Below are 21,051 nucleotides of genomic sequence, written 5' to 3' on the forward strand. Positions count from 1 at the left end.
ACTATCCGAAAATTTCCTGAAATAGGTTTATTAAAAATATTTTAATTGGCCAGGACGGTAAAAGACTTACCTAAATTGTTTTAAAAAATTTAATTACAAAAACAATGAATTCTTATTATTTGTTTTGTTTAATCTCCGTGCGTAAAATGTTAATTATTATTCAAACGAAAAGTTGCCTAAATAAGCTTTCGTAAATAAATTACTTTCGGATGCTTGAAAATTAATGTGTCTTTTTTTAGAACTGTAAAACGTGTTTAAATTTCTTGAAATACCTTTTTCGTCTCGATCGTAATATTCTTTCATTTACTGCTTACAACTATCGCGTTTTTAATTAAGTTATACATTTTGTGAATCCAACAGACATTATTCAAGAAAATCGTCTTCTCGTATAAAATTAGGGCAATTTAAAAAATATTTTTTCTAAGAAAGATTTTTTTTTGTTTGTTGTATTTGCCCTTTTAAGGGAGTTCTTAACAAAATATGCAATACGTGTGGAGAAAAGGTAGACGATTTTAATGGTGAATTTTCAAAATACTTTCTATGCTGGATCATAATTTTAATTGTCCTAAATGGATTTTGGATTTTAATATTTACCGTCTCTAAACCATTATTTTCGCAAAATGACACATTGAATTGAATGTATATGAAATTACATTGATTTTTCGTTATATTGAATAATTTTTAACATATGTTTTTTCTTCAATAGAAATTAATCATTTATGAGGGTGTCTGCAAACTAAACATAGAAATAATGGTGATCGGATAAATCATCATAATGATAATTCATCACATCTTTAAAAAGTTATATAAATCATGGAAAGTGATGAAACAAAAACTTTATTAACTGGGTTAAGTAGGTTAGGTTAGGTTAGGTTAAAAAAAATTTTTTTTTCATCGTTTCTAATTGACTTTATATCACTTTTTAAAAGTGTGTTGAATTGTCACTGTGTTGAGTGATCATGGAACCATATTTATAACCACTGTGAAGTCCTGCGTATTTCGGCTGTCGCTATCGTAAGTATTTATTTATTTTATTTTATAATAATAATAATAATAATTGGATAATTTGTAGAGCGCCGTTTTTGTGAAAAATCACCTCAAGGGCGCTGTACAATTTATTTCCTAGGATCTACATTTGTTATTTAGAAAAGATACCAAAACATACTTACCTGGCAAGTCACTTCCAACAAACACACTTATATTAAAAAGTTTATGCTTATAAAAGATAGAACTGCACGCAGAGGACACTATATCAAAAAACACTGGTCGTCGCATGATCTTAAGTCTGCTATAGTTTTGATTTTAATTTAAATGTATTTTAACTGTCTTAAAAGCCTACAAATTGTTAGTTGTTATCATTTTTATTTTTATTTTTAATTATTATTTTTATTTATTTTATTTTATTTTTAGTATTTTTTACATTTTGTTAATTTAAATTTAAATTGCCGTCAACTGTGAAAGTGGAGGTTTCTGAAATTATGGATACGACTATATATTTTTTATTTTGTATGCATTGTAAAATAATAATGTCGCTATCCGCGTCTGTCTGTTTGAGCGCTTAATTCTTCTAAACTACGCAACGGATTTTGATGGGGTTTTCACTATCATTTAGAGAATTTCTTCCAAAAGATTTATAAATATAATATTTGCAGACAGTATACTCATAGAAAGTAGAGAAAAGTCGATGTTTTGTAATCAAGTCAAAAAATATATTTTCGGGCGCTCACATTGCTAACGCTGGATAAACCTTATTAAATACATCGGAATTTTATATCTTAAAAAGGCCTCACAACTTCATAGAGTCCTCGATCAATGCCGGGTACACATCAGCTAGTTTATAATATATTATTCCCAGTGAGTTTAAAAAAAAACTCATTTCGGGAAAGACAACATTAATAAAATAAAAGAAACTTATTTTTACACAATAAAACAAATTAAAAAGAGAGTTCAATGAACAGTGTACATAGATTTTAAAACATACTCGGCTGACTTAACACAGTTTAATGGAAAATATTTCATGAATACATTTAAAGAAATATGTATTTATAAAATATTTTCAAACTTATGTATTATATCATATTCATTATATGTGAAATAACACATATTATATAGGTAAATTTTAACGGCCTCCGTGGTTGAGTGGTTACGATCCCTAGCTAAGAATCCGGAGGTCGCGGCTTCGAATCCCGACGCGCACAAGTTAATTTTATTTGATTATTTTCTTTTATTCCACAATAGGGAATTCTCTTCACACCAAAAAATCACTTATTATTAATTATTCACATGTAGAAACACTTCAGACACAAGAATACATAGTTTTTATTATTTTCAACAGGCGCGAACGAAATATTTCAATGCAGCTAAAAACGCCCGGTGATTGATCAAGCGTTCAAGGGCGAACGATGACGTCACTGTTGACCGGCCCGAGTAGATCCTGCAAACCGATGGCGGCGGCGGCGGCAAAGGTGTGACGTAGCACTTGTGACGTCGCGGTCAAAATGGCGCATGACCGTTTTCAGAGCCGAAATAGCACGCAATTTTTAAAACAACTACAAAAAATTGAAAATGCATTTAAAAAAAAGAAAAAAAAGAGGCACATAGTAAAATAATTATCTTTATTGAAATAAATTATTTACAAAATGCACGAGAATTCCCTATTTATTAATTGAATAACAAATTGTATATTTTCGCCACGTTCATTCCCGTACATACTTTAAGTATCTCCCTTGGTAAAGGACCACCATTCAGAACAGAAAAAAATTGCTTTAGCCGTGTTTGTTGACCATATATGAATAGCCAGCTACTTCCCAATTTTCTCTTAGCAACTCCCCCCCATAACTTCATCATTTTCTCTTAGCAACTCCCCCCCATAACTTTATCATTTTCTCTTAGCAACTCCCCCCCCATAACTTCATCATTTTCTCTTAGCAACTCCCCCCCATAACTTCATCATTTTCTCTTAGCAACTCCCCCCCATAACTTCATCATTTTCTCTTAGCAACTCCCCCCCATAACTTCATCATTTTCTCTTAGCAACTCCCCCCCATAACTTCATCATTTTCATAAATTAAGAATACCGTTAGAAATGTGTGTAAGATTTTATGTTTATTTTTACGGTTTTAAAAATTGTACTAAAAATGTGTAATTTTCATTCCTAATTATTGATTTCAAAATCTGCACATTCCGAAATGGTTCCAACTGGTTACAACATCATTATGACATAGAAACTACCACTGTTTGGTAAGACGGCGGTCACCAACGTGATGTTGCCCGGCGTAACGTCAACGCCGCCGAATTCACGAATAAAAACGAACACGTCATTTTAGCGGCAGATCGAAAATGGCATTTTTTTTCTGAAAAAGAAAGACAAACATTCCCGGGTTACGAATAACCTGACAATATTTGAAAATCTCCTACTACCACCACAGTAAGCTAAAAATGTTGCTTGTTTTGTGATGGAGGACTTAGCCAGCTGAGGAATTGAACACAATAAGCCTGGGTGGGACCCAAACGCGATGTCAACTCGGCCACCGACCGGTCAAATATAAATTGTAAACCGTCATAGAAAATTTATTGGTCAACATAAAAATAAAATAAAAATACCTTTATAATCGTTTTTTTCAAGAATATCATATCGCGCACGTCGGACTTAAACCCGCGGCCTCTGTTTGCTTAAATACGCAAATGGAACGAGGAGCTAGGGCGGCAGTAAAATGAGTTACATTTGTGCGTCACTTACACTTTCCGCATACGGTGCAAAACTTTGCGTACGAGAGTCAGGAGTTAGACGCAAGACAGAACATTGCATAGTTCTCTTCTACCTGCATATCCACACGGAACCAAGCAAAACATTAATTTCTTTCATCTATCGAAGACGGGCATGAATACGTTTTACTAGAATAGCCCGACTTTTACACCCGATTAGAGAATTATTACACCCGTAGCCATAAAACTTAATTCAGGTCATAAATTCCCTTTAAGAACGGACGATATTGGCTGAACTCCGAACTTGGCTCAACCACTCCACAGTTTATCACTACGATAATAACACTGGTGGAATTTAATCGCCCATCATATTCTCTTCGTACTCTATCCATGATCACGTAAATATAACATAGAGAAAGTGTATACCTTCTTATGATTTTGAACCTGAAGGTTTACTCATAATTAAGCTTTTACCTATTTTTTTATTTACTTAAATTTAATTATAGTACTTACATAAAGTAGGCATGATGCAACAACCACATGGATACAGTGACGCTGGTTAGTATTCACATAAAGCAGGCATGATGCAACAACCACACGGATAGAGTGACGCTGGTTGGTACTTACCAAAGATATTAGTTCTAATATCTTTGGTACTTACATAAAGCAGGCATGATGCCACAACCACACGGATACAGTGACGCTGGTTAGTATTCACATAAAGCAGGCATGTTGCAACAACCACACGGATAGAGTGACGCTGGTTGGTACTTACATAAAGCAGGCATGATGCCACAACCACACGGATACAGTGACGCTGGTATATCGTCGCCGTAGATGTCAAGGGAGCCAAACCACAAAATCATAAAGCTGAGAAAACGACAGACAATTTTTTTTGTGACAAGAATGCAATATTTCATTTGTTTTAACTTTTTTTAGTTTTTAAAGACAGAACAGTAAAACATGGCTTGAAGAAAATACGTCAGATTATCTTTTTTTTTTTACGAAATAGTTGTATCTCATTTTTGCCTTTTTTAAAAACTAGACTGTACCCGGTAATGCTTCAATATTACTAGTATTTAGTATTTCACTTTCTAAATACTCCTGGTACTAATAAGAACAAACTTAAATTTTTAGCAAAATCGGCGGAGTATTTTTTGTAGTAATGGAGCCCACACATGCGAACACTGCCTTTTATTTATATAGAAGAAGAAGATTAAACCAAATAAAAAACATGAAAAGTTAAAAATAATTTTGAACCACTTGAATTAAGGTTAGATAAAAATATACAAACTTTGCAAAAAAGTAATCGAGAGTTAACCAATAATAAGCAAGCAACCGAAAGATTAGACTCATCCTTTGAGGCCAGTTATGTTAGGCAGTTAGGTGGATCTGATACAAAAGTTCAGGAAACACTGATATAGTGCTTTTAACAGAAATGATTTAGCAGTAATTATATTAGTTATATTTACGGTCGATTGGAGGAATACGTTGTCTAGAGAATAATATTCGGTACGGAATCGCGACGAAATGTTTATCGTGTCATTATTCTCCGCCGGAGGCTATTTGATATCAGTAAAGATGGAATTACCAAGAGGCTGCTTGATTAATGCCGGGAGATTATGTTGGGGTTGGTTAGTGGAGGGTGGGGGTAAAGGGTACCACGCGGCTGCGGCGGGGAGGAATTCCACTATAGAAGAAGGACACTGGAGACTGGAGATGTTTCTGGTTGGGTAGTAAAATAACAGAGGAATTACTATAGAATAGAAGTCCTATGTACGCCCTTGTACTAAATGCTATTGCGAATCGCGGTGTAGACCACTTTGACGGTATCCTTGTAGGTAGGTGGATGGAAATGGGGAGGGGAAGCAAAAGGGAGATGAAAAATATTGCAAAGAAGATACTTACCTGTCCCTTCACTGATTCCTCTACTCTAGTTTCACTGAACTCACGGAGAATTCATATAAAAAAACCGTTGCAAGCGAAGCGACCAATATTTTGAACGATGGTCCCTTGCCATTATCTTCCAACTTTAAATATACGAGTATATGTAAAATTAAATATCTTTCAGCGAGATCGCACTGGCTTTAAACTGGCGGTCTTTGTCCCAAATTCCAAGGATTTAACGCACTGTTAACTGAAAACAAACAGCAATTTTGTATTGTTTTACGAGGGGCATCATACCTTTTTAGAATATTCAACAGGGTATTTTCACTGTTTTTTTTTATTCTCGAAAAAAATTATTATGTTAAATATTTAAAATGTGCCATTTTAAATTTGCCGCCTAAACGACAAGTTAGTTTTTATTCGTGAATTCGGCGGCGTTAGTGACGGCCGTCTTACTAGACATTGGCGGATTCTATATCATAATGACGTTGTAGCCAATTGGAACCGTTCCGGAATGTACGGTTTTAGATCATTTTTAAAATCAAAATATTGAAATTGTATTTTATCTCCATATATAGTTAGTAATAACATAGATCACTGTAGAAGTGTATTATATACTTGTACAGAGCCCTTGAGGCGATTTTGCACAAAAAGGGCGCTATAAAAATCATCCAAATATTATTATTATTATTAAGAATGCAATGAAAAAGTTTATATTATTTCAAATTGTTAATGCTTTTTAATAAAATATCCCGCCAATCCCGCAGGATTTTAAAATTATATTTCGCAATCCTGCGGGATTGGAAAAGAGTGTTATATGTTGTTATGTTACACAAATATTCAAATTAAATGTGCTTAGTACGATAATACAAAAAATAAGCGAAAAATAAACTTACCGTATTTATGGTTAGTGAAAATAACCCATTGTTATCATAAATACATTTTTGTTACTATTAATAATTTAGTAATGGTTGAATTCCACCACTGCATAACATCTTGACACATGTTTGCATAAATCATAATTATAAGATCAAATCTATACTTAGAAAAATAACTCGTGTAATCGCTTATCGTGAAGGTTTATAAGATTAATTTAGAACGTATAATGACCGACTTTTGCATTATAAACTACACTCTGACAGCCAGACGTAAACTTTCTGATTTATTACTTCTGCATGAAATTATACATGCATCAGTTCATACACCAAACACCCCAAAATTAACATCAACGCGTTATCAAAAACATCAACAACGAGGATGAAAGACATAAGGCCCACATCACACAAACAGAATATTTCTCCTCTGTACCGCGAACATTTTTACACGTTATAACACTTACATTGCTATACATAGTTATATATTTTATGAACAATTTAAAAAAAGAGTATTACCATTAATCATATCAAGCTGATATTTTGACGAAGCTCATTATTTAAAGACAGGCAATATTGTACCTACCAAATCAGTACAGGTGAAAATAATAAATTGTTTATGGACATATTTGTATTGTACCCATTGATGTATTATAAGTAGATGAGACATGAAGCGTCAAAAAAGTTCCGCTTTTTTACCTCCAACTGACCCCCAACTCTCCCAACGCTCTAACTAAAACTACCGTTTCAGGTATACGCGCACCGCTTATCACGTTCTAATAGTGGAACAAGTTTTGACGAGATATTAGTACGCAGTAACGCCTCTAATTGTAGGTTTAACCCATTCTTGTTTGTCACTTACTTTTACACATTCAGCTTTTTTTCCGACTTTATGTCCGGGTTAAATCTTCCCCGCAGGAAAAACTAAAACCTTCCACACACTTTTCCACAAATGATCATCTAGTCAATCCACATTTTGCAAGTGCATTATAAAAGCATAATAATTAAAACAATACAAGAAGAACATTTCAACTCACCAGAGATCAAATGGGAAAATAATTCACCGACTGCAGATATTTTCATATCAGAGGGTTCGGCTCGGTAGAACTTCTAATTGGACCTATAAATCCTACCGATCCCTCAATATAAATATTTAAAGTAATACTAACTAATGATTCGTAATCCTAAATGTATTTAAAATGACAATTTTATATATATAAATTCTTTAACAGATCTAATATGCCTAAATTTTGAATGAGAGAGCTAGGTATAGTGCCAGTAGCCGAAATAACAAATGGTAATATTTTTATAGTCTGAGAATGCCAAAATTCTTTTAATCTCATTTCCCAAATCTATGTATTTTCTTAATTTAAAATAATTTACTATTTTTGTTATTAATATCATTTTTTTTACCACTTTGTATTAAAACATTTATGCATGTACATTTTTGGGCTGGTCATCATGACTGTTTTATATACTTAAATAAAAAAAATATAAAAAATCAGCATGTAAAATTTAAGCGAGTATCAACGTATGTATCCACATGTACCTACAGGTCTTCTTCTTATTTCGTATATGAGGGGGGGGGGAGTCAAATGGAAATATCTGGGTCTGCGAGCCAGTTTAAGGTCTCAGAAGTCGCCCCAAGGACTTCGTTGACCACAAGTTCCGTAGTCTAATTAACACATCGATAAGGCCCCATCTATGCAATATGTGGTCACAATTGCTTTGAGAGCACCTTATTCTATCGATGGAAGAGCAGAGTTTACTAGGCGGTGAGAACCCAGGCTGTTTTTATGTTGGGTCATGTATGAGATGGGCATTTCCCACGTATGTCGATTGTACATAAAATACCGGAAGATAATACAACTATCTGACAATAATGAACTCTTACTATAAACATACAGTCTTTCTAATTAGATTATTACACGCCCGTTCAACGTTGGTGTTGTAAAACCGGCCTTGAGCCTGGTTTAAGACCGTTTTACCCAAACAAACGCAATGATAAGAAGTCAATTTATTCACTGTTCTAACCTTACGCGGCACCTAATATTTTCCCCACAGTTTTAGTAAGGCTACTAATCTATTATTTTACTTGTACATAAGTATTCCTATTGTAAGAATTAATTTAATTTTAAATTATCTTATTGTACTTGTTATTTCAGTTGCAACACTTCAGCTATAGGCATTTGTGTATATGTATTCGTATACATATTATACGTACACTCAACACTGTATATTTATGATTTCATGTATCACTTTTATAAATAAATAAATCTCGTATTTCTTTTAATGATAAACCAATGTTTAAGAGACAAGGTTTCTATGGAGAGCCTAAAGGATAACATATCATTTTTAAGCAATAATTATTAGCCCGAAGCACTTATATAAAATGAAAAAATCTTTCGAGAAAAAATACATGCCGCCGACGGGAATTGAACCCGCAGCCTTCTGATTGCCTGTAAGGTGTCATCTTGATGCTAATAAAACTGATGAGTGATAATTTCATATTACAAATTAAGCAAAAGCCATAATAAAAACCAGGTCCTCAACAAATAAAACACTGAACATTCCGATAACACACACCACACACGGACAAAGACACTTTCAATACTACGCAACCAAACTTTTTAACAGTATGCCCATTACTTTGAAACAATTATCGAATACAAACACATCTACAAATTTTCTCAAAAAACATATCGTAGCCTGGATAAAAAATCAAAATATTCACTTTATTCAAAAGATTATAATTCCAAACCAAACATAACCAAAATATAATAAGTAAAATTAAATATTATACACGTTCTTCAAGAATTATCCATAAATACATACACTCACATATAAAAGTGTGTTTTCATGTTTCAATATATGTCTGTGAAAAAAAAAAAAATAATACTTAATAACTTTCTACCACAACACATAAATACCTGTCACCCTTAATCACAAACACGTTAACACCTCAGCACAGGTTTTCCTAGTGAGGTGCTCACATTACATATAATATCACACACACACAGTTTTACCTAAATCAACCTATGTTCTTAATTTTTTATACCTTTTTTCTGTACTTTTTTCTCTGTACTGCAATATAAACCACTGTAATAATTTGTAAAACGTGTATTCAAGAATAGACAAAAATAAATAAATATAACTATTGGGGAAATCTTAAAACAAAATACCTAAAACCAATTAAAACAAATACATTCCGTAATTACAATTTCAAACCTATAGTAATATTACCCAATTACATCGCATTAGGTACGTAACTAACGTTTCCTGACTATCGTTAATTAACTAACTAACTAACTAACCATCACGCCGTTTCCCCGCAGGGGTAGGCAGAGAGGACGGACCGCCAAACAACTCGGTCTTGGCACACACTCCTTGCCTCATTCACATTCATACATCGTCTCATACATACTCTTCTATTATTCGTTAATTATTGTTCAATTAATGGCAATTATGCTACTACCATGAACATACGAGTAATGACTAACCTAAGGAGTAACCATCGGGAAATATTATCAGATATCAACAACCCTTGATGTAAGATCAGAAACAATTGAAATTACATATGACCATAGATTCGTTCTCCTCATTAAAACATAACCCATCTCTCAATATCACAAAGGGAAATGAATTATTTATTTTCGGACTGAAACATAATAATAACTCTGTGTACCTACACGCTTCTAAATACGCCATAAAATATTGAAGAACACAAAGTTTTTGAATTTCACTAAACTATGTAGGGATATTTTTTTATATAACTAATATAGTATATTCGAAAAAAGAATCCCGCGGGATTTTCAGGATTTTTTAATAATTTGAAATAAATTCGAACTTTTTCTTTGCATTTTTATTTATTATTTGGTATTAATTATCTCATATACTAGAAAATTATAAAAAGACACCGAAAAGATAATAAAGTACGTCATTTAAGTAATTTAAGAAGTTTTTGATAAAACAAGATATCGCAAAATATAAAAACATTACTGTCCAGTGACAGGACTCGCCAAAATCATTTGAGATCAATCATCTTTGGTAATAGCAATATTAAATACATAAGTTGAAAAGTAACATAATAAATATTTTAAGAAGACTTTCAGAAAAGATAAATGTAAAAAATATAGACTGGCGAGTCCTGTCACCCGTACGTGAACGGACATTTGTACACTGCAGCCTTACTGCGGGAAACTCTCTTCTTCCACACTAGTTGGTGGGACTGTTATCATAGCATATTTTTGGTGTAGATTTAGTTTTTTTTTTAAATCCCGCAATTCCAGAAATCCCGCAGATTTTGCTTATATCCCGCGGGATTGCGAGATGCGGGATCGAGAACCCTAAATCCAACCCGCTAATAATATATGTAGATTCATAATAAGTATTATTTCTGAGTTTATTTTGCAGACACCCTCATAAGTGATCAATTTCTATTAAAGTAAGAACATATGCTAAAAATTATTCAATATAACGAAAAATCAATGTAATTTCAAACATAGTAAAAAATGTATATTTATATTGAATTGTGACTGCAATTTCGTCAAGATGAATTCATTTTCGAGATACAACTAGACGAAGTTAAATTATTTAAAACTTTTCGGAGCTGAATTCCCAACCCTTTCCGAATAACCATCGCTTTAATTCTTCCTTTGTCCGAAGTTTGTTTTGAAACAAAATAAATACTTATGCGAGTTTTCCAAAATTGACCCAAATTCTCGAAACAATAGCCGCCTTAAGGGCGACTTTTCTCGTTACGAAGCGAAAACAAATCAAATTTATAAGGAGACTGAAATGAAAGGCCACGTCTCTGTAATGATTTACCCTTTCCTCTCTTCATTTAGAATGATTATTATTTAGAGTGAAGTTAGATTATTACCTCAATTACTTGAGATTTAATTACAATAATATTATCAAAAACAATATTATCTTTCATTTTTCGTTAATGTTATATAATTATCCAATGAATTTTAAAGTTATTAAGAAATTTGAAACGAATGTTGGAATCAATAAAATCGTATCCAAAACTGGATGCATAAGTTTGAGATTTTGCACTTAGCCTGATTCTTTATTTTATTTAGGCTTTTGAAAAGACTGCTCCATTGTTTCCAAGGTGAAATTAACAAGATGTGTTCTTTTTGCAGTTTTTTCAATCCAAAAACAGATGATTTTGCATTATTTAGCATTGCATGGCCACAGTTTCAGAGTGGCCACTCCTTCGTCATGTCAAATAATGACTCACCCAACTTACGTACGTAGGGACTTACATATAAGGAGGAGTTTTATAAAAGTGACATTAGTAATACCAAACTTAGTTCTATCAACGGCTTTTTGCAATTATTGTTGTAGATTTCAAAAATGATAATTCTTTTTGTAAATATGCTAACTTTGAGGATAACACCAGCGGTGGCAAGCCTTCGACATCAGTTAGTAGACAATTTTCATAAGATGCACGATAATATGGTTTTTAATGACCAGCGAGTGAATAAGCGTGACGTAGCGGAGGTTTAGGGGATAGCGACAGAAATCAAACATTAAATTTGAGCTAAAATTTAAGACGAGACAATGACCCATTAATGAAACCAGAATCTCAACGACGTAAGTGAAGCAGCCGTGCACAAAAATATGCGATGCGTGGCCCTGTGTATTGGACAGACCTGCGGTTGAATTTGCCCTATAATATGGGAATCTTAACGACATAAGTGATGAAGTTGTATAAAAACAATATTCAGTGCGCGGACCGGCGTAATGGATTGGCCTACGGTCGAATTCGCCCTAGCAGGCCTAGAAAATCGATCTTTAATTATTTCTGATGAATGTATTACCAAAATCTTAAATGTTTCTAGAGGGAATCCTTGAGAAGTTACTAATTCATCGTCTGGAAAAAATAAAATCTGGAACTTACCGCTAATTTTATACTTGAAAAACCTTTTATAAAATTTTACAGACCTTTTGACTTTTATAAAAGGTTTACATAAAATATTTTAATTGTAAGGTCCTGTGTACATAACTTGCATCCGTAGGGATTCCTCTAGAAATATTTGAGATTTTAGTAATAAGTTCATCAGAAATAATAAAAATGTGAGCATTGAGCCAAAAACCTAAAAAAGGCTTCCAAATTTTTATTTTTATTTTATTTTATTTTATTTGGAAAACCAACAGTTATAATAATTACAAAGTATGGTGTATTAAGTGTTAATTGTTTAACCAATAATAGGTATTAACCAATAATAAGTATTTTAATTATTTAGTGAATACATAATATTTATGTAATAAAAAAAAGTTACATTAGCCTATAGGGATGGGATGGGGAAGGGAGGGGTATGGGATGGATCTAGTCTGTGTAATGTGTAGCATGTACGTAATAAAAAATAAAAATGATAATATAATTATTTATTGATTTTAGGTTTGAAATTGTGGGGTGCTGAGTTAAATAAGTCTAATTCACTGTATGAAGTATTAAAATTGTATGAATTTAAAAAGTACTATTTTGTACGATATTCAGGTACTCAATTGTAAAACGCTTTTTCTAAAAAATAAAATTACAGACCTTATACATATTGTTAGGGGATACCAGGAGCACATGAGTGTACAGGGGTTAGAGATAGTTATTAGTTATTACCTTGATCATCAGCTTGAGCAGGTTGTACCGCTGGAAGACGTTTCTCTGCGCCTTGCTGTCCCCGTAGCGCGCCATCAGGTTGACCAGCGACTTCTTGGCCGTGTCGTAAGAGTCGTCTAGCCGTATTCGTACTGCGCGGAGGCGCTCGTTCGTCTCGATAACCTCCTCTTTGGTCTGCCCGCCTGGTACATCAGATACATTTTTTTTAGGATATTGGCAAAGAAAAATGTGTTAATTTCGATGTCGTTGCAGGGACCACAGAATCATAGAATCTATGAAATAGATCAATGAGAACCGGCTTTTCGATGGAAAGAAACCAAAAGTTGAATCGACATGAACTTTCGTTCAATAAATTGAGTATAGATTCTCACAGAATAGAAAGATCAGATGAGAATGCGCCATTAGTTAGTTTAGGAGTTGGTAATTTTTTGTCAATGGTTATTGCAATAAAAATGTCTATCCAGGGTTTTCCAATAAGAGATGTTATTTTGATATTCAAAGAAAAATGCCATTTTTATTAAAAATGATCAAATGTTTTTTTTTCGTTATAAAGAAAAAGGTATGCCGTTAATAGTGAAAAATAAAATCAGTCAAATGGCCACCACGACCACGCCTACAGGACCATATCCTTTTCATGAAATTTTCCATAACCAAATCGCAAAGTGGCTGCCTTATGTCCTCGATAGCCTCATGAATTCCATCTTTGAGGTCTTGAATTGACACTGGGCTGTTGGCGTAGACTATCTCTTTCACGCGGCCCCAAAGGAAGAAGTCGCAAGGTGTTAAATCACAAGATCTCGGTGGCCAATTGTGATCACCTCTTCGAGAGATAACACGGTCCGAAAACTTTACACGTAAAAGATCAATGGTTTCGTTGCTTGTGTGGCACGTAGCGCCGTTTTGTTGAAAGTAAACGTTGTCCAGATCAATACCATCCAATTCCGGCCATAAAAAATCATTAATCATCTCTCGATAGCTCTTTGAGTATCAAAATAATCCTCTTGTTGGAAAACCCTGTATTTAGTACGTCTGCAGGCTTTCTATTTTATATTAACCCTGAGTAGTTAAATATTTGAGGATGTCATGTGGAGGATCTTTTTGAGGAAAGGAAGGAGTGAACGTGCGTCTTGAAGCTACCCATGTTGAAGGAAGGATAAAACACAGAGTTCCTCAAATCATTCGACAGTCGACCTGTTGAACACCAGAACGAGTCGTAAAATCGACACATTATCAATGACAAATGCGGATCTGAAGGTTGTCGCAACTATTCGGAGAGCAGTAGGCCGATTGGCTGAACCACCCAGAGCTCAAATCGCAGCTGCTGCAATTTTCTAATGCATATAATTTGTTTCAATGGCTAATGGATACAAGTTGAATGAAGACTATTTGAATAATTTTATTGAGGCGATTATAAACAAGCAAAATTTTATAAAATGTAAAACGAAGAAGAGTTTTTTTAATATGCAAAACGCCCCTCAAATGAAATGATCTCGCCTTGGACTAAATGGTTCTGTTTGAATATCTACTTGAATTGTAATTAGGATTTAAATGAAGCGGTTGACGCCAGCTGTCACCCGAGAGAAAACCGTCTTCTTTTATTTAACTTTCCCATCGGAAAATTTGACTTTTTCGTCTGTACTCCATTTCTCTGGATAACTCGAAAAATTAATCATTTTACAAATATATTCTAAATACTAATTTCAATCGAGGCTCTGACTGTTTGTCTGTGTAACTCTGGTTCAATGAACTCGGATTTGCTTTGATTTAAAAAAAAGTTAAGAATATCGCAATAGAGTCCCAACTGCTTCCAACCATCATTGGATATTCCCAATTGGGGTGTGTTGTGAGGCTGAAGGTAGCCGGGAAGGGAAAGAGATGGGGAAGTGGAAGCCCTATTTTAACTCGACTGTTTGTCTGTAAATCTGTTTGTGCGTTCCGTTTCTGGTTTCAAAAATCTACTGCATCTACTTATTATTATTCAAGTAAGTCTTATTTGGACTAAACAGATAACATGGACTAGGTGGCTAATTTTGACTGAGCTTTCCAATATTATCTCTCAATGTCTTCAAATAATTTGTAATCCGGTTAAAAACGAGATTGCAAGCCGTTTCCTGAAAAACATTTAGTAATTTCCTTATATATCGGAACACGTGATCATGCACGTGCATTTGCTTTGATAATATATAAATACGAAATAAGAAAATATTAGGATTTTCATGAACATTCATTGTCAGGTTCCGACATCGTGATAATATATTCGTCATTTACTAATTTTTTATCAGAAAACCTATTAATTCATTGGGTCAAGCCTGCAATCTCGTTTTTAATCGGATTACAAAAATTATGAAGAGATTCTTAATAAATAAGCATTTTCTCCTTGTACACCTACCTGCCTGAAGAAATATGTATCTTTGGAGATGGTGACACTTTGGACAAATTGTATAATTTCTTGTTTGGAAAAAAATTACATACAATATCATATGGTTTTTAATTAGGTAGGTAAGTATAAGTATAAATTACCTGATTACAAACCTAAAGAAAGAAATTACAATATATACTTATTTGTACACGAGGTTCTGTTCACGTTCTGTTCACAGAACTACTAGTATAATATATGTGTAGTTTTTGTTCTGAAATAATCGAGAATTTTTAATTTTAACGGTACACCACTCTTTTTTAATGATTCACACTATTTTGTTCACACAAGATAGTTGATGAAAGTTCTAATCTTACAGATACAGAATTACTGAAAATTTTCCCTTTGAAATGTGTGGCTTGGTGTAAAAGGGGGTACTAAGGGGAAAATCAGCTATCACAAAAACGACGAGCACACAAAACAACTGTCACCAAAAAAACTCATACCAAAAGAAAGGACAACTTGTCCAGCACAGTACACGGTCCTACCGGCAGAACCCGGTACTATCACCGCAACCAGTTCGGTTTCTTTTGGGTACCCCCACGTATGTCAGGTTCTTCGTGAAATTAAAATGAAATAAGTAACACTGTCTCAGCCAATAATAAAATTGACTTTTAGGACCAATATCTTACTTTATTGTCTTACCGTTATATTTTGTTATGAAATTGTATCTGAGGCCATTACTTTGTAATATTATTGCGGGTATCATACTCGTAAAAGGGCATTTTAACGCGTCTTTTATGAACAGGAATAGTTATTAATACTTATTACCTATAATAATCTTATGGCGATAAAATCGGGATACGTTTTTATAACCCAATAATAAAATATATATTATAGGAATATTTGCGTGTTTGAAAATTAAAGAATAATTTATATTTTCTGATCCTACTAATAAAACATGAATTATTGGATTTTTTTACATTATTGGATTGAATAAATTTTTCTTGCGTTAGCTCCACACAGGAGGTCCCAAATAAAATAATTTCCTTCACGGCTAATGTCATCTTCGAGGATACTGTGGAGGGTCTTTGGGGAAATTCTGGGAAGGAGACGGAGATGAGGGGTGGGTAAGAATATGGGGGTCAGTCATGACGGATGTTTGAATCCATCCCTCCCATTGAGGTGCAAGGCGATTTTTCGAGAGGGTACTTTTGATAGAGAGGTCAAAACAGAATTGACGGCCCTCGTGGTCGAAGGGTAAGGCTCTCGACTAGCAAGCTGGTTCAAATCCCGGGGTGTAGAAAAAAAATTATTTGATTGTGATTTTTCACAAACTACTATTTAAAAATAACATATGGTATATAAGCGACACGTTCCAGAGTGAAAGATACTCTCAGTATTGCCCTGGTGTAGGCCCACCGTTCCGAATTGGGAGTTACTTGAATTGGTTTTAACCGTGTTTGGTGATCAGATTCAAATAGCCAGGTATTCCTCCACTTTCCTCTTCCCCATCTCCTTCCCATTCCCACTGCTTCAGCCTTACAACATACCCCAGTTTCGGATGCCATAGTCTTACTGGTTCCAGACGGTCGGGAGCAGTTGGGACTCTTGTGCGGTATTCACATAAAAAAGTGGTAAAAGCTACTTTATTGATCCATTCAAAAACCTCAACATTATAACATTTAAATCTCAAATAAAAAGTCAAGTCCCTGGATAGAAAATGAAGAACTCAATTTTTCAGGCATTGAACAAATGAGTTTTTCTAATATATCGGTTGAATTGTTAACCAAAATTATTAAAATTACTCATTATTGGAAAGCCACGAGTTGCGATTGGATACATATTTTTTGGTACAAACGTCTGACTACTTTACATCCTCTTTTGGCAAAACATCTTTAAAAAAAAACAATTTGTCAGTAAACCTCAAAATTTTCCAAATTTCCTAACTAAGGGCATTATTTATATGTTGCCCAAAAGCGAAAATATTAATAATCCCTCTCAGTACAGACCCATTACATGTTTACCGACAGTATACAAAATTTTAACCTCTTGCTTGACAGATTTAATATATACTCATTTAGATGAAAAAAACATTTTATCTGAACAACAAAATGGTTGTCGCAGAAAACATATGGGATGTAAAGAACAATTAGTTATTGATTCTGTAATTCTAAAACAGATTCAAACTCGAAAACGTAATTTACATACTTGCTATAAAGACTACCAAAAGGCTTTCGATAGTGTCCCGCACTCGTGGCTGATCAAAGTATTAAATATATATTATATAAAATTAACCCCATTATTATTAGCTTTTTGGAAAATATTATGTCCTTTTGGAATACCAATTTACTTATCAATTTAAAAGGTAAGCAAATAGTAATACCGGGCATTTCAATTAAAAGAGGAATTTTTCAAGGAGACTCGTTGAGTCCTCTTTGGTTTTGATTAGCATTGAATCCTCTATCTAAAGTGTAAATTAAAAGCAAGTTTGGAATAAAAGTTAAGGGTAATACAAGGGAGAGTAGTACAATTTCGCATTTATTATTTATGGATGATATAAAATTATTTTCGAATTCTGAACAAAATTTAGAGAAAATGATCGAGGTAGTTAAAAACTTTTTAGATACTATCAAAATTACTTATGGTTTAGATAAATGTAGAACGATCCATATAGAGAGGCAAAATTGTATATGGGGACGAGAGTATATTTAGAAATTTCCAAATTACTAGTATGAAAAGGGATGAGATTTATAAGTATTTAGGATACCCACAATCAAATAGTTTAGACCATACTAGTATTAAAAATGATATTAGGATCAGGAAAATTTTAAAATGCAATCTATCTTCTAAAAATTTAGTAAAAGCAATAAATACTTGGGCAAAACCTCTATTAACATACTCATTTGGCATAATTAAATGGTCTAATACAGATTTAGATAACTTAGAAAGATTAATTAGAACGACTCTAACAAATTTTAATTGCCATCATCCAAATTCAGCTATAGAACGAATTAATTTACCTAGAAATTTAGGAGGTAGAGGTATAGTCAAAATAACTTCTTTGTAACATAATCAGGTAGAAATGCTAAGAACTTTTTTTCCCTATGAAAGCTCATAGCTCAGAAATGCACGAAATAATTTGCAAGGCAGATAAAAATATTACACCTTTAAATTTATACGGTGATAAACATTTTTATGATCCAAACCAGGAATTATTAGATTCCTGGTCAAATAAAATTTTACACGCAAAACACATTAATTATCTCAACCAAACGTATGTTGACAAATTTTCCTCAAACAAATGGTTGAGTATTGAAGAGTTGAGCGCAGAAATAAAAGGATTTATGCTTGTCATTCAGGATAGGGTCATTAATACTAAAAAATTATACGAAGCATATAATCAAAGATAAAAATCAAATTGATGATTTGTGTAGAAAATTTTTGGCTTTTCCGGAAACTATAGAACACATTATATCGGGATGTTTTATATTAGCACCGTCCGAGTATATATTTAGGCACAATCAAGTTTTAAAAATAGTTCACCAAAGTTTGGTAATTAAACATAACTTGATTGACTGCCGTAATATAATACCACATTATGAATACGAACCAAATACATTTTTAGAAAACGAATTTTATAAAATATATTATGATAAAACTATACTAACAGACCGAACGATTAGTTATAATAGACCCGATATAGTTTTACACGACAAAATTAAAAAAAATAACTTATATCATTGATGTCACTATTCAAAATTCCTGTAATATTAAAAAATCTGTTAATGAAAAAATAAGAAAATACACAGATTTAGGAAATGAGATAAAAAGAATTTGGCATTCTCAGACTATAAAAATATTACCAGTCGTTATTTCGGCTACTGGCATTATACCTAGGTCTCTCGTTAAAAATTTAGGCGTATAAGATCTATCAAAAAATTTATATAATATAAAGATGCAAAAGTCGGTAATTTTGAATACATGTAGGATAACGAAAGATTTTTTAAATATTTATGTTGAGGGATCAGTAGGATTTATAGGCCATGTTAGGAGTTCTACCGAGCCGAACCCTCTGATATGAAAATATCTGGAGTCGGTGAATTATTTTCCCATTTGATCTCTGGTGAGTTGACGTGTTGTTCTTCTATTTTTTTTGTATTTATTTTGCTTATATAATGCACTTGCATAGTGTTGATTGACTAGATGATCATTTGTGGAAAAGTGTGTGGAAGGCTTTAGTTTTTCCTATAGGGAAGATTTAACCCGGACAACAAAATCGGAAGCATTAAAAAAAAAATAATAAAAACGTTTATTTGACAATACTTTTTACATGTTTGCATATAGTTAGTATACATGCATTTAGATGATTATATTGCCAAAAGGGCAACTGCATAATGTTGATTGACTAGATGATCATTTGTGGAAAAGTGTGTGGAAGGGTTTAGTTTTACATATGGGGAAGATTTAACCCGGAAATAAAATCGGAAGTTTTAAAAATTCATGAGTTACTTTGTTGTAATTTTAATTTCTATAATTAAATTATAATATGTAAATGACATCCTCAGCACGGGAGATCCCAGTGAGGATATCATTATCTCTATATGTTACCAATGAAAAGAAGACAATATTTTCTTGTTATGTTTTATATCTTTACTCCAAATTTTAGTCCAAAAATCGCGCATATCTGATCATTATTATTATTATTATTTTAAAAGTAATGATTTATTAATTTTATTTTACTTACTCGAGGTACCCTCATCCTTAACGTCTTGAACAATTCGCCGAACACTTTGGGTGAATTTTCCCACCAGGTTTGTGCTGGCTGAAACAAAGAGAACACATTTCGTTAGATTCGTATAATACTTGTTGTAAGTTGTAGGCACCTGGGTCACTGTAATGGAAATGTTAATTCAGACAGTAATGGTAGTTGCGAAACATGGATGAGAAAGTTGGCAGTGGGATAATTGAGTTTTAATAGTTTATTTGTTAGGGTTATTCAATTACAATTCAGTTAATATACAATTTTGTTCAAATTATTAAAACCTCATACGATTGAGTGTATAAATTCATTCAGTCTTACTTATATACAGGGTGTATCGGCACGTACCCGACAAACTTTAACCAGCTATTCCTTAGCATATTTGGAGTAAAAAATCTTATGTGCACTTTGCTGTCCGGTAACGTTTTTTTAATAAAAAAATTATTATTCATATTTTCACCACATGTCACCACTGTTTTATCCTTTGTCAAAGTTTGAAAACCCATCTGGCAATATTTTATTCGAATTCCGTTGAATAATGCACGTGTGTACCTCATTTTTAGTGTGGCGCACTTTTACAATCAGAACGAAATGGCACGGCACCATTCGTCTCATTATTAACTATTATTATTTAGTGTGTGCGAAAGAGCGAAGACGCTTTTCGACATACTTGCTTATAACAGCTGTTGAACCCGAAAAGCAATGCCAATGACAGTGATGTAGTGTGGAAATTTTTTTTTTTTTGTTTTTAATTGAAAAAAAAATGCTACCGGACAGCAAAGTGCCCATAACATTTTTTACTCCAAATGTGCTAAAGAATAGCGGTTAAAGAATGTCGGGTACG

The 21,051-nt window shown here is 33.2% G+C and overlaps 1 protein-coding gene across 1 annotated transcript in view; it reads right to left on the reverse strand.

The window, feature by feature from the left end:
* LOC149423283 (uncharacterized) overlaps positions 1 to 21,051 on the reverse strand; it is a 673,327-nt gene that overhangs the window by 12,630 nt on the left and 639,646 nt on the right. The window contains exons 3-4 of the mRNA XM_089632637.1: positions 20,193 to 20,270; positions 13,090 to 13,271 (exon numbers count right to left, since the gene is read on the reverse strand). Of these exons, the coding sequence (XP_089488763.1) occupies positions 13,090 to 13,271; positions 20,193 to 20,270 (260 nt within the window). The remainder of the gene's footprint in view (positions 1 to 13,089; positions 13,272 to 20,192; positions 20,271 to 21,051) is intronic.

This window comes from Hesperophylax consimilis, chromosome 6 (assembly GCF_061612785.1).
Source record: "Hesperophylax consimilis isolate HC1 chromosome 6, BYU_Hcon_1.0, whole genome shotgun sequence".
NCBI lineage: Eukaryota > Metazoa > Arthropoda > Insecta > Trichoptera > Limnephilidae > Hesperophylax > Hesperophylax consimilis.